Source organism: Prinia subflava, chromosome 4, assembly GCF_021018805.1.
Source record: "Prinia subflava isolate CZ2003 ecotype Zambia chromosome 4, Cam_Psub_1.2, whole genome shotgun sequence".
NCBI classification, from domain to species: Eukaryota; Metazoa; Chordata; class Aves; order Passeriformes; family Cisticolidae; genus Prinia; species Prinia subflava.
Window position 1 is genome coordinate 5,914,279 of NC_086250.1, and position 14,099 is coordinate 5,928,377.

At 38.8% G+C, this 14,099-nt stretch overlaps 1 protein-coding gene across 1 annotated transcript in view; it reads right to left on the reverse strand.

Annotated features, from left to right (window-relative positions):
• Window positions 1-345: 345 nt before the first annotated feature.
• The window catches only part of ETNK1 (ethanolamine kinase 1), a 28,337-nt gene continuing 14,583 nt past the window's right edge, over window positions 346-14,099 (reverse strand). Inside the window, exons 5-8 of the mRNA XM_063395255.1 lie at window positions 12,507-12,590; window positions 10,694-10,854; window positions 8,672-8,745; window positions 346-7,171 (exon numbers count right to left, since the gene is read on the reverse strand). Of these exons, the coding sequence (XP_063251325.1) occupies window positions 7,099-7,171; window positions 8,672-8,745; window positions 10,694-10,854; window positions 12,507-12,590 (392 nt within the window). The 3' untranslated portion in view covers window positions 346-7,098. The remainder of the gene's footprint in view (window positions 7,172-8,671; window positions 8,746-10,693; window positions 10,855-12,506; window positions 12,591-14,099) is intronic.

The following is a 14,099-nucleotide window of genomic DNA, read 5'->3' on the forward strand; positions in this document are numbered from 1 at the left end:
AGGAGGCATAAAATAAACTTCAGTGCAGCCCTCACTTCGCATGCTCTCCTCCCTTTCCTCAATGGCAGTGATCCCTCCTGACAGCCACATTCCATCTACTTGCTGTCTCCCACATGAAATTTCAGCAGACAATGACCAAGCCCATTTGAGATGAAAAACTGTTAGCAGTTAACTTTGTGCAAGCCAAATTCTGGCTCAAAACATTGATTTTTAGCTGTGTTGTCAATCCCATGGAAAGGTATGCATTTGGACACAAGTCAAAACCCGTGAAGAACTCTTGACTATTCTGTATCAAGAGTTTTCCAACCTGGGGAAAGTGAAATCATCACAATATATATTCACAGCGCCATTAGAAACCAACTTTATTGTTGCAGTTTGAAATTATTTACACAATATAAATCTCTTTCAAAGGTACATTACTTCATTTAATCAGTGGTAGAAGGCCTTAGAATATTTTCAATCACATTTAGCTCAAAAGAAATACAATTCACTCCAATGAATAAATGATGCACCTAAAATACCACAACATACAAGAGGCATGGGGACTCTTTTGGGGGATGACAGTGCTAGAAGATGACAAAGGCTCTTTTATAAATTGAGCTTAGTTTACTCACAGGACACAAGTGGACTTGTGCTTAAAAGAACACTGAAGAATCCGCAGTAACAAAGAAAATGACACAAAATGGAATATATTCCTAATATGCTGTGGCCCTGTGTCTGCAAGTGTTCGAAGGGTTTTAGAGAAGAGGCTCAGAACCAGTGGCTCTAACTTGAAGTCACACCTTAGAGAGATTGGATACATTCTCTGTGCTGAGACTATCCAAAGCACTTGTGTACAAAGCAGCAGCACCAACTACCACACTGTGATACAAAATGGGAAATGGAAACTTGCTACAAAAATAAAAAAGAACTTTCACACACTGAAGACTAGACATTTATTTTCTGATAACACTTAAGGAATTACTACTACTAAAAATTTAGAAACAGATACTTCTTCTCTAGTTCACACTATATTTTAGCCATACGATATTTTTCACGTTTCTCTTCCAAGGTCTCTTTCATCTTGCATTTTGCATGGGTCTCTACGTGGGGAAAAAACCCAAAACCACTTAACAGAGGAAAAACACAGTTGCAATGCCACAAAAATAGGCTGGTGCAGGACCTGAAGTTATTTCAGCATTTGGTAGCAAAGTTTGCTTGCTATATTTCAAATAACTTGCTTTTCTTTCCTTTTCATTTCCATGAAGTTTCTCTCTGTGTCATCTCTATAAACATCAAATCAATGATATTTGGGAAGCCCATGAAGTAAACTCCACGCCACAGGGAAACTGTGATAGCAGCTTGACAACTTTAGAAGGCTGCAGAAACAGATTGTGAAACCTTGAACCAAAACTTTGGTCATCTGGTGAAGCCTGGCCATTTAAGATCCAAGTGGTCTTCAGGGCCATCCCAGTCAGTTTTCTGACATTTCCAATTAGTAATAAAATTCTTTACAAAAGAACTTGGTGCAGAACACCATGCAGGGCACTAATAAATACACAGAAAAGCCCAAAACACAATGTCTTGCAAATAAATCAGCTACAAAGGTGCTTCCTTTTTTATTAATGATTTTTTGAACAGTCTCCTCCCTCTCTCCCCAGGTTGACTGGTTTCCTAATTACATCATCTCTACAGATCAGACCAACTGTTAAAGTCACTTCAAAAGAAAAAATTTAAAAATCAAACAATGCCTTTTCCAGTGTCTCAGCACCTCACTTGGATGGAACAACAACCAGCTCCTTACAACCAGCCTGTGCACACATTTCACACATTTTCCTTCCCACTGAAGGTCTCTAAGCCACCAAGTCTGGTTTAATCCAACACATTCCATCTGGAATGGTGTGATTTCTCACTGTTGAGAGCCCCTTTCCTAAAGATCCTGTGTTTGGCTAACGGAACCTTGCACAAGCTCAGAGGTCTTGGTTTTTCCCATCTTTCACAGCTGTTGGAAACAATCAGTTTGCCACTCACAGTCAGCAAGAGGGAAGAAAAACCGTCTGCAAGACTGCTCCACATCAGCCCTGCCTTTCCCTCAAGGTCTGAGAAAAGTCTTCTGCTCCACTGCCATGACCACAGCCTGCCTGCTGTGGAAGATGACAGTGGAGAGTGCAGCAGTTTAGCAATCTTACAACACAACAAACAAAAACCATGAAAACACGGGACACACAACCACCTAAAACACAGACACGTGAGACATGGTCAACCTGCTCTGCTAACTACAAGGACTGCCCAAAACAAGAGATTACAGCGTCACTGCGGTTTAGAACAAGGTTTTATTGAATCAAAAAGTTACCCAATTTTAAGATTTCTTTTGGTATGACTAACAAAAGAGTATTTGTAAGCTTCTCTTACCTACCGAAGCCTTTAAAAAAATCTGAACTTCATTCTGAAATAAACGTTACCCTTTGCTCTTGTCCTTAAACCATGAAAGTAAACAAGCATATTCAATACCTTGCTACAGCAAAAACTTGAGCTTCCAAGTGAGTGATTTCTTTTTACTTACATTTAACAAGCCCATCCCTCCTCTTGACTAGTACTTGTTGGACAAACTCACTTCCCAGGACCTTTGTAACCTCAAGTGCCACCACAGGTAAGGCTGAGAGGTTGTACAAACTGCACCAAGATCAATTTGTCAGATGGAGAACAAGATTTGCAAACCAGAATTTTGCAGCCGAGGTATTAAACACACCAGTGAGAAGAATAAACTAACAGCTTGAAGGACACAGTGGAATTCATAACAGACAATGAAAGGCAACAGTGATGAAATGCAGTCAGGGAAAAAAACTAACCCTCATTATTTCTGAGTTTGCAAGGTTCAAGGCCTCTTCAGAAAGGGACTTTTTACACAAAAAGAATTCTGATGAGAATTGTCATGTACTGACAAAGCAGAATGTAATTTTAGTCCAAAAGGAAATAGTGATAAGCCAAGCATGGAAACTGAGAATTTAGATTCATATTTATGCTAAAAGAAGTAGGGTTGTGGGCACAAGGAGGAGGGGGAGGGAATCACACACAGGGAAAATATCTCAGCTATAAGTTTTAAACACTAAAGGAGTACCAATGTTGAGGTAAACTAATTGACAGAACTATATGAGTGATTTGGGCACTCAGCATAAGCATTTGTAAGTTAGGGACTAATCCTATCAGAAGGCTACACCCACCAAAAGCATTTGAGGGACTCCAATCACAGCTACCTCAGTCAGTGTCCTCATGGGAGTTACACCCTTCAGGAGTGCTTCAATCCAACACCCTTAGTTTAGAAGTAAACAGCATTTAACAATGTACAGGAATTTTTTTTTGAAGTTTAAATAAACAATTTTCACAGCTTTCCCTATCCCACTGGCACTGTATATACCTCTGACACATGGTTTGCCCTATTATTAGAACAGATTTTCTCTTAATGTAGGTACTGTATAAATCTCCTTATTCCCAGAATCGTTCCCAAGAGCAAAATTTCCAAAAAGCTAATGGGGAAAAAAGACACTGGGTGTCCAAGGCTATAAATGGATATCTTAACATGAAAGTATTATGCTCCGTTATAAATCAATTTAACAAAAGAAGTCCACACACAGAGTTAGATTTCTTCTTTACATCAAGATTTCTACAAAATAGGAGAGAATACAATGCAATACACAAAGTCCATAAATGCAAGATAAAGTACAATTCACACTAATTTACAAATGGTTATTTACACTGTTGTATATACATGTACAGTCAGACCTGGTTAATGCAAATCTCATACGTCCATTTGAAAAGCAAATCAACAATTGTTAATGAAGGTGTTTAAAATTATGTGACAGGAGACTAGTGACCATTCAGAAATCTTTAGTGCTTGGGTGACCTAGAAATTAGGTCTGGATTAGCCAGATCTGACTGCAGAAATGAGAAGGAAAAAAAATCACACTATTCTGCTTTACAAAAGCAACCAGGCCACTACAGTCTATTGACTTGATGCTATTTCTGCAAGAAAGCCCAGATTAATAATCCTCTTTATATTTACAATATAGCTTTAACTACAGCAAGAATTATTAATTTTGGCATTCATGCCCTTAGCTCAACAAAGGCAACAGAGTATCTTCTTGGCAAGTCACAGTCAAAACTACTACAGGATGTTTCTAGAGCTCAGTCATTTTTTTTTTGTCCTACTTCAAATATCTTCATGTTGCTATCACAGAGACCGAGATAAATTAAGTGAAACAAGTACATGTTCTCTAGTACCTAACTTACATTCAGAATGTCCTGTATTCACAGTTTCAAGCTACCTTATCATCTGCAATGCAAATTACTGCTTCCAACTTAATGCAGCTGCAGATATTCCTCAGGAAACGAGGATATCCGAGTGCTACTGGCTCAAACGGATGTGGAACAAGGCTCAAGGTAACTGGGAGGTGTTGTACAGTATTCCCTCAGAGCTGATCACAAATGGGTTTAACCTGCACTCCTCTTGAGAGAAAGCTGATGCAGAGCAGTGTGGAAGTGCCTGAAGCGAATTCCAACGTGCAAACGTAAAGCCTTGACCAGTACTGCAAAGTCAACACTGCAACCTGTGACAGTCCTTGTGCTCCTTCAAAGTGGCTCAGGGAAAGCTTGGCCTATTTGCTACCTGCCTCAAAGTGCTTTTACAGGATTCACTCCACAAGGATGAGGTTGAGCTGCACTCAGGAAAAGCTTTGGTTCTGCGGAAGCAAACTTCCACTCCTGCAGTTATTGCTACTTGAGCTGTACAAACAAAAATACTACTGACAAAAATTACAGTAACTCCGAACCTAAGTAGCACTGGTACCTGAAAAGGGAATGTGTTTTGCCAGCCATTGGGAAACTCAGGATCTGTCAAGTGTTGGATTTCCCAAGACCAAATGAACTTCACAGCCTTCTTTCAAAGTATTTCATAAATACAAAGCAACACTGTCAGAAATAAAGCCACTGCTTGGAAGAAAAGAGTAACAAAGAGTTCAAAAATCTTTAGCAATCTTAGTTCCAAGGACATCTTGCTGAACTTAAAGGGAATACAAGACAGCAGGGTATTATTCATCAAATGTCAATAAAGTCCATAGGGAGACAGTACAGAAGATTAAGGTCTTCAGTGCCTTCATGAGCTCTAGCAACATCCTTGATAACTGCTACAAAGTAAATTATAAATGTCTATTTAGCTATTTGTTTCAAATCAAAGAGAGTTTGTCCAGTATAGTAGCCTCCAGCTAATGAAAATGGTTACCTCATTTCAAGTTACAAAAAAAAAAAAATCCCAGTTCTCCCACTTGTATAAAGATTTTTAAGGTTTTGACTGAATAAAAATAAAATGGAAACATTCAGAGATTGATATAAACAAGAAGAAAAACAAATCCTAAACCGTGCTTTTGTAAAACAACAGAATACCATTGGAAATGGTCTTTATTGGTGAAGATTTTTCATTCACATGACTTTTCTTTGTCCTGAATCACTCCAAGCTTTTGTAAAGCACACATGTATGTACGTGTGTACCTACCATACACACGTACACACACTGCCATGTGCCATAAAGCAATTTTGAATAAATATCTTTGCTGGAGTCTGCACAACAGACTCCCCACGTAAGTTTGTGTTTGCATGTGTTCATGCACATGCACAGACTTTGTACATGTGGGCACTTATGTGACCAAAGTGCAAAGTTTTTCAGAGTATCATCAGAGTCAAGTTCATGCCTGCCTAGCCCCAAACTGCATTTTTGGGCTTGGGTTTTCTGCTGTGGGTTCTTTCCCGTCTCCTGCCCCCAATCCCACTCTCCCTTTCAGAGTTAAAGCCTCTTTTCCACACAAACTCATGCACTGTTCCATCAGGTAAACGTTTTCTTTGCAGTTAACATTTTGTAATCCAGACCATTCTTGGTGTAACCTTGAAGAAATAATGTGTGTGATGATCAAAGCCTCACTGCTCAAGTCATACACTTTTCCATGCTGTCCTTCAAACTGGAGGCTTTGAAAAGCAATTTGCTGGCAGAAAAAAAACCCAAAAAGCACCACCACACATACCAGAATCTGCACAACTACAGGAGCAGGCATTTAAGACTTAAAGAGTCCAAGGTTAGAAGGCGACAAAGCAGAAAGTTGTCATCCATCCAGGAACTGTAAACCTCTGTCTTGCTCCCCAGGATCTCTGCTCTCCTGTCTCTGGTCCAACAGTCCATTCTGCCACTGGAGCACAACAGATACAGACACAGAACAGTGTTCCAATCTAGAATCAAGTCTCAAAAAGGAAGAGAGATTTGGAATAGTGGTCTTTTGATTTTAAGAGTACACTTAACCAACAAGCAGCTTTCCCACAGAAGTTAGGGATGGCAGGTTGTCCACCTAACACCAGTGACTGGTACAATATCCTCAGAGAATCTTGTGGTAACAGAGCTTGAACAGTTCTACAGCTCAGTAAGATGAATTAAAAAAAAAATAAAAATGTTATTTATCATTTCAAAAAGCTGCTTGATTCTTGTGCAAAAGTAAAGTACCACCATAAGGAAAGCTACCTTTAAAAACAAAAAAAAAGGGGAGAAAAATAAAGATCATCCTAACCCTTCTCCCTAGCTACACCACACTAGAGATCTCACAAGTCTATTGTCACTCCTTTTGCTCATAGGCCCCTAAAAGAAGAATTGTCTCTGACATGTCTTCTTCAGCATAAGTGAATGCAACTTCAATAAAATAAGTTGTTAAATGAATCCTTTGGAACAACTTCACTGTCTGCACCCAACTTTAACAAAAACCGATGAAAGCAGCAACGGAATCATGTTAAAAGTATAATAAATAATTCACATACAACATATGTTAAATTACAAAGAAGGATTAAATTGCCATTTCTACAACTTTTTATAGATTTAGCAAGTTTCTAATCCGTTTTATATCAACAGCAGTACGTATGTTCTTCATAATAAATTTAACATTGAAGGACTGTCTAGAGGCATTATTTATAAAGCAAGAACCACCAAGTGAGCATTACAGCACTTCAACAAATGTTTAGCTTTTTTCCAGTATCTGTTCTCAGAAAAGATTCAGGGGTTGTCCATCCACTTGGTCAGAGTGCTCCTCTTCGTTACTCAGGAAGAGTTAACGTCATCACCTCCAGTTTCATTTTGAAATACTGGTTAAACCGAACAATTGCATACCTGGTCAGAGGGAGAGAGTCAGAGGTTAGGAACAGCTAACTCCTCACATGACAACACCCAAGCTAAGCAGGAATAATCAAAACTCCACTGACCCCAGCACCCCATTTCCAAAATGACTCTTAGCAGCTGCCAAAGGAAGAAATTAAGAACAATGATATTATAGTGCTACTTCTGCACGACCCTCCCAATCCCAGCTTGCAAAAGAGATGCTGCTCCAGGATTATCATGATGCCTTAATTTTAGCTTTCATGTTTTTCAGATTCTGTGCTGCTTTCTGCTCTGAGCCTCATATTAAGTGTTAGTAAGCTCTCTTCAGAGAATAGGTAGACAAAACAAATCCTTTTCCTGCTGAAGACCAAGGAGTACAAGTTTCAGGCCCAAAAGCACAAACAGTGAGGGACTGAAGAGAGAAAACAAGAGGGATGAGGCTTCACAACCCAAAGTGATAATTGTACAATTAACCCAAAATGCAGATGGACCAAAACTTATAGAAGTGTGTGATCTCGTGACCATTTGTCCATTTTGTGACCATTTTGGGTCCATCTTGGCTGTAGCCCTGGCCAGGCTTTTGTCCTGCCCAAGTTATACCCTTAAAGACCTTTCAATAAATATCTGCTTTATTCTCTAGCTCTGTCCAGTCCCTGTTCCAAATCAGCCTTTCCGAGACAGTGGTTCACTATTTGTTTGTTCTTAATGGAGTACAATGCCACAGAAATTTGATCTTGATAATAAAAACGAATGTGTCAAAGCTGACACGTTTTTGAGGTTTATCATTGGTGTTTTCTCTCCATCTAGTGGTGACTGCCAGGTCCTGCAGCCTCGAATAATTAGGAATCCACATCAGTCTTATTCACAAAAATGACATAATTAAGCCCAGTAAACTGGCTTAGTCAGTGCAAAAAATAAGTGGGACCTTTTGCCAGGTAAAATGATGGATTTTATCACCTTGCTCAGTCCCCAATGGAGTTATTAGTTCCTCTGCCTGTTGCCATGAAGGACCATTTTAAAAAGGCCCAGGACACAGGTACCTACCCAAAGCAGAACTTAACATTCATTGGTGGTACAAAGACTTTAAAACAAGAATAGCAACTTCCAGGGTCAACAGTCCATGCAGTAAGTGATCAAGCTCTTTTGTACTATATCTTTGATTCTCACTGTTGTATCTCACAGCACGGCCCACTGACCACCTTGGTTTTTATGCCTTTGCTTCTCCAGCAAAAAATACTTAATACCCAAAAACATTATGTTCCTTGCTTTGCAAACCATGTGATTTAGCCTACAGACACATAATTTAGAGAACTTTTAGAAACAAAACTCACTGACAGACAACTTTTACTGCCTTGTTTTCCCTTAAAAATGAAGATTTTTTTTGTGCCATCACAGAGGTCAGGTGTGTTGCTCACATCTCAGTTTCTCATAGCCAGGGTGTTGGACTAAACAGCCCCACAAGTCCCTTCCACCCTCTAGTATCCCACGATTGTACACAGCAAGCACACTTACCCTAGAAAATCAAAATCAATGGTGGAATATTTGGCTTGAATTAGAGCCCACAGTCCCCAAAAGAAGTGTGAAGCCTGAAAGAAAAAGATTTAGCAGCAAAAAATTAACCTTATCTTAAATCTAACATGTAAACATATTCTCACAGAGCCAAAACTTTATCTATAAGAGAATACTCAAAACCTAATCTTTTTGTTTTACTTGATCTCTCTTTACCCAAGAGATTTATAAGCACTATTATAGAATAAATTACTCACAAGCAGATGAGGAAATCCATTGGAGTCTAACTCCCTGTGTGCCATTTTCAAGACAAACAGTGTTGCATTTATAAGCTATGTTACCTATTAAGTAGATGGTTGTATGACTATATACACCACGCTAAAAAAATGCACAGAAATGTAAACTACCATCTCTACTGCTGCTAATTAAATTTGTATTATTCCACATGTATTGAACTCTAGTGCAAACAGGAAATTCCTTCTGAATTTTGGATTACACTCACTTTCACTGCTGACTTGGACAAAGATGTGTAGTGCTTTAAGAAAACCTCTAATTCATCAGCATTTACACAAATTTCTCATCTGTTCCAGACTTACTTCCACTAGGAGTCCAGAGAAGCAGCCTGGAGGCCTCTGTTCACTTTCAGATTGGAAATATGAATTACATTAATGATGTGACTGTTAATATATTTCAAAATGAACATGTCATGGCCACAAGCTTGACAGTGTGCTTGTGGAAGACATTTCTGGGCAGGCAGTGACAGACACTGACCTTCAGTAAATGACTGCTCATATTAATTGCCTAAATTGACTTCCTGAATCCTCCATGTAAAATTTGAGCAGGAATTTAGTAGGCATCCATGGACACACCTGAAAACATCTCAAAACAGCAAATAATCTGTGTCCATGTGAATCTTGTACCTCTAGTTCAGAGAGCTTTGCCAGAGAGTGGCAGTTCATCATTTATATCAACACCCATTAACTTTATGTCAAGTTTCCCTTAACAAAGCTTCCCACATGAACTGACACAGGAGTCACAGAGTGTTTGTGCATCATGGGCAGTCTAAAGGAAGTCCTGACCTCTTCTCTAAACACAACTCTATCCTCTTAAACATTAATGTGAGAGTTGTTTAAAACTGACAAAAAATAGTGTACTGTATCCTCAAACAGACCACCAGCCTGCTTAATTGCAGCTCTAACTTTCCCAAATGATTGGGACAGCTGAATTTAACAGTAACAACTAACATTTTAATAGAATAGCAGCACACAAGCCATTGCTTTTAAAGCTTGTTTAATAATCATCTTCCTGCTAACCATACTTCCTCACTGCAACCAGCAGCTTTTGCCAGAAAACTGAGGGCACTAGAGTAACAGAGGGGTGCTTGAATTTGTAAGAAAGAAGACTAAAGTAAGGCCAAAGTGGCTACTTCAGCCTTATTCCTCCTACAAATAGCTGGGAATGTTATTGTGAAGAAGGAAAATAATACAAGCACTTTTGCTGTAACATTTCTCATCACATCTGGGCAAAACACCATCAGCAAGAAACTCTAGAGTGACCTATCCATCATTCATTTTCAATAGAAAAAATAAATAAAATCAAAATATTCTAGTTTACCAGAATGTTATCTTATTTTAAAAAAGGCTTTTAAAGCTTATAGGTCTTCATAAAGCGCTACCTTGCTCTTTTGTCTTCTTACCATTACAAGGTAAAGTTCAACCAAGATCCACCATAAGCTGTGGCCAATTTAAACTTGCCAGACCAATAAAAAGCCAACAGAAATCCTCACTTACTGCTCATCTCCTCATTTTCTGAATGTGCAGTGCCTCCCTCACTAGGAATATTCTACAGAGAATTTTTAATATGCAACAGAGCAGCAAGTTTCCATAGAACAGCCAAGTTTTATTTCTTATGGAAGTTTTCTTCACATGACAACATTCAATATCAGGAAAACAGCAACATTAGTTCTAAGAGCATCAGGTTTCTCTGCATCATTTGAAATATTCTAATCAAGTGTTTGTTACTTACCAGTGCAAACTGATTGACTTGGACATAGAGAACTTCAACCTCTTTTTCACTGACTTCTGTGCCAAATCCTTTATATTCTTTGTAGGCCTCAAGATAAGACCTCAGCCACTGCTCCTGTAATTGTCTGTTGGGATAAAGGCTGTAGTCTACCTCATTTACTCCTAGGAGAAACAAAAGAAGACCATCAGAACTTTATATTTATAATGAGAAGACCATTAGAAACCCTTTAGTACCATTAGTGATCCATTGGAATCCAACCCAATACACAGGCACAGACTGATGTGGACAAATAACCACATCTTTAACTGGGACCTGACCTTACAAATTACATGTTGCCAAGAATTCCCCACATACAAATCACAGTGTTCCACACTACAAATTTATGTTTTCAGGCAGACAGGGTCTGCTTTTATGTTGAGATTCAACACCTTGGGCTTTGAGAAGAAGCTTAAGAAAAAGTATTTGCTTTATGAAGCAAAACCCCTCATAAATACATCAAATATTATGTATTTTGTAGGAAAAGAGACTGGTATGCCACAATATCCCAAGCCAAATCCAGATGCATATCCAGTTATCACTATGCTCACACTTGAAGATCATTTATTATGAGTTTGCCTCTCTCCTTCATAGGGCATTGGCAGAATTAGGAGCCCATAACTCATTTTTATCCTGTTTTTCTTCCTATACTGGAGGTGCTTAGTCAGGGGCTATAGGGAGTCTGCCAGGATCCCCAAACCTGGATCACAGTTCACTTCCATCATCAATCCCAGTGAATTTAGGAATTATCATTAATTCTCATATTGTGAACATTGCAATCCCCTAGCACCTAAACTCTTTTGTTTTATAGTTAGCTCAAAAAAATAATTCAGATTTTTACTGGCTAGATAGAGAATAAAAGGAATGCACAACTGTTCTTCATAGGTGAAAAAAAGGATTTATCCATTTATTTTTCTTACTGATGGAGTTAGATTTCAGATGAAAAATTAAGCTTTCAAATTTAATTTTGTACAAGAATTTAGCTTGCTTTCTTTGCTCACTTGATTTAAATTACCAATTATACAACCCAAATCACCAAGCACACACACTGATTTTTTTTTAAGTTATCTAAATGTAACATTGTTTGTGAAGCAACTGGTAGATTAAGGCTCTTCATTTCACCACATCTTTCCATCTGCTCTAATTATTTTGTAGCTTTTCCCTGCTGGCCCATGCTCTGAAATAACACAGCACACACTTGAGGCCATTTCTCCCTTATGGAGCAAGTGGAATGGGCATTTGCTGTAAAAAATTTGAACTAGTTAATAAATTAAACTAAAACCACCTTATTCCTAAAATCCCACCTTTTTCCTATGACAGTCTTAGCCTCTACTTCTCATTTTAGGACAGGCCAAGTACTCAGATCACAAATTCAAAACCACCAGAAAACCATATAATCCTGTATTTTGGCACTGTGGAATCACAGAATACTGTCAATACAAACACCTCTAGAGTGATATTCACATTATTTCACTACACTGGGCTGTGTCTGCTGTGCCACTCCACAGAAGGACAGGGTGAAAAGCTGTGTGCTCTGAACTCATCTCGTTCTTTCAGAACCTGGGATGTGATGTTTCCATTTCTGGGTTAGAAGACCTGCAAAGGAAGGGCACAACCGGCCTGCAAAATGAGACATCCACACATTCTGATCCCGTGAGCTGACAGCTGTGAGCATGGGATTAGATATACAAACAAAAAAAAGGGAACATGCAAGAAGGAGTTTGTTGGGGTTTTCAGTAAAACCAGTCACCTTCCACCTCACAAATCCAACTCTTACCTGCAAACTCGTTGAAGTGATTGCCAATGTCATAGGCCAGGTAGTTGTACCCGGAGTACTCGTAGTCTATGAACTGCACATCACCTGTGTGAGAGACAACAGCAGAGCAGCAACATCAGAGCCCAGATCAAACCAAGTAACAGCCCTAATCCTTTGGTATCCCCTTTTGGGGAAAACAAACCACAAACCCATCCTGTAACCCAGCTGTGGGCACTCAGACATTTCAGGGTAAGGCTGTGACTTCCATTCTAGGAGATATTCAAGGGTAAATATTCATTCAGGAAAGCACTTAAATTTAGAGCTTACAATTCTCTCTGCTTCAAGTCTAAATAGGAGAACTCCAATTTTAATTTCTACCACATGAGGGCCTCCTTTACTCTCAAAAGGAGAACTACAGTATCATATTTATTTAAACTTTATGTAGAAATAGCAGATCAATTTCTCCCTGACTCAATAAATAACAGTCCCGTTTATTCTCACACAAATGTGCAGCTACACTGGACTAACACATTGCAACACACTGATACTTCCTGTTTCCTCAGCCACTCTTACAAAGCAAGATTATTCTTAAATGTTGCTTTTTTTCTTCTAAACTGGATTCAACTATTCCCAAGAAACCATCAGACAATCATAAGGTCCCCAAAGCTATCAGACTATGGAGCATTATTTAAACAAGGGCTGATGAAGCAGCAAAACACAGCCCCAAATGTTTCCAAATTATGTTTACCTGCAGTGAACCAGGGGAAAATGCATTGAAGCTGTTAAAGAATGTCTGCAGCACATAAAACAGTCAAAATGTAAACAGGATGGATTAGGTAAAACTAGAGTCCTTGTATTTTATGGGAAACAATCAGAAAATGGCTAATATTCTGCTACACAGCTGATCTCCTGAACCCCTTCTGTGCCCCAAACATTTAATACTGCTTGTATTAAGAGATGGGGTTTTTTCCTTCCTCACAAAATCCAAACACAGCAGGTAAAAAGTCTGCTAGTAAAATATTGACATAAATACTTTAGATTTTTCACGTGCAGATTTTACCTAGAACATCGCTATGTGCCATTGTGAATTTTTAATTACAGCTGACGCTTTAAAAACTTATTTCCAGATACAAAGAATATTACCTACAAGCAGAAGCTACCAAGAGATAGGTGGGGCTGTTACGAGGCACTGTCCTCACACAGCAGGAACACGGGCAGCAGAGGGAGAAAACCTGGCAAACTCCCATTTCATAAGACAATATTCAAAACAAAAAAGCTTTGCATTTATACTGATCCATTTCAAACTCACACTACTGTGAAACTCAACCTTTCCGTTTTTGTACAAAGGCTAAAAATAAACATGCACAGTTCTTCCTGTGGAACTGAAAGAAAGCAACAACTTTGAAGTTTGCTGCCTCAAGAATGTGCACCATATATGTACTTACATGTCCACATACACACATCTGCCCTGCTTTAGAAAAAGCAGAAGGAAGTTTGCAGTCATTGTTTAAATAACCATTGTAGTAGAAGTTAATTTTGAGATTTACTGCAGTTCATATGAGAAAGGCACTTCTAAAAGCCGTGGCTTACATTACTGGGTTAGGAGCAGCTGTT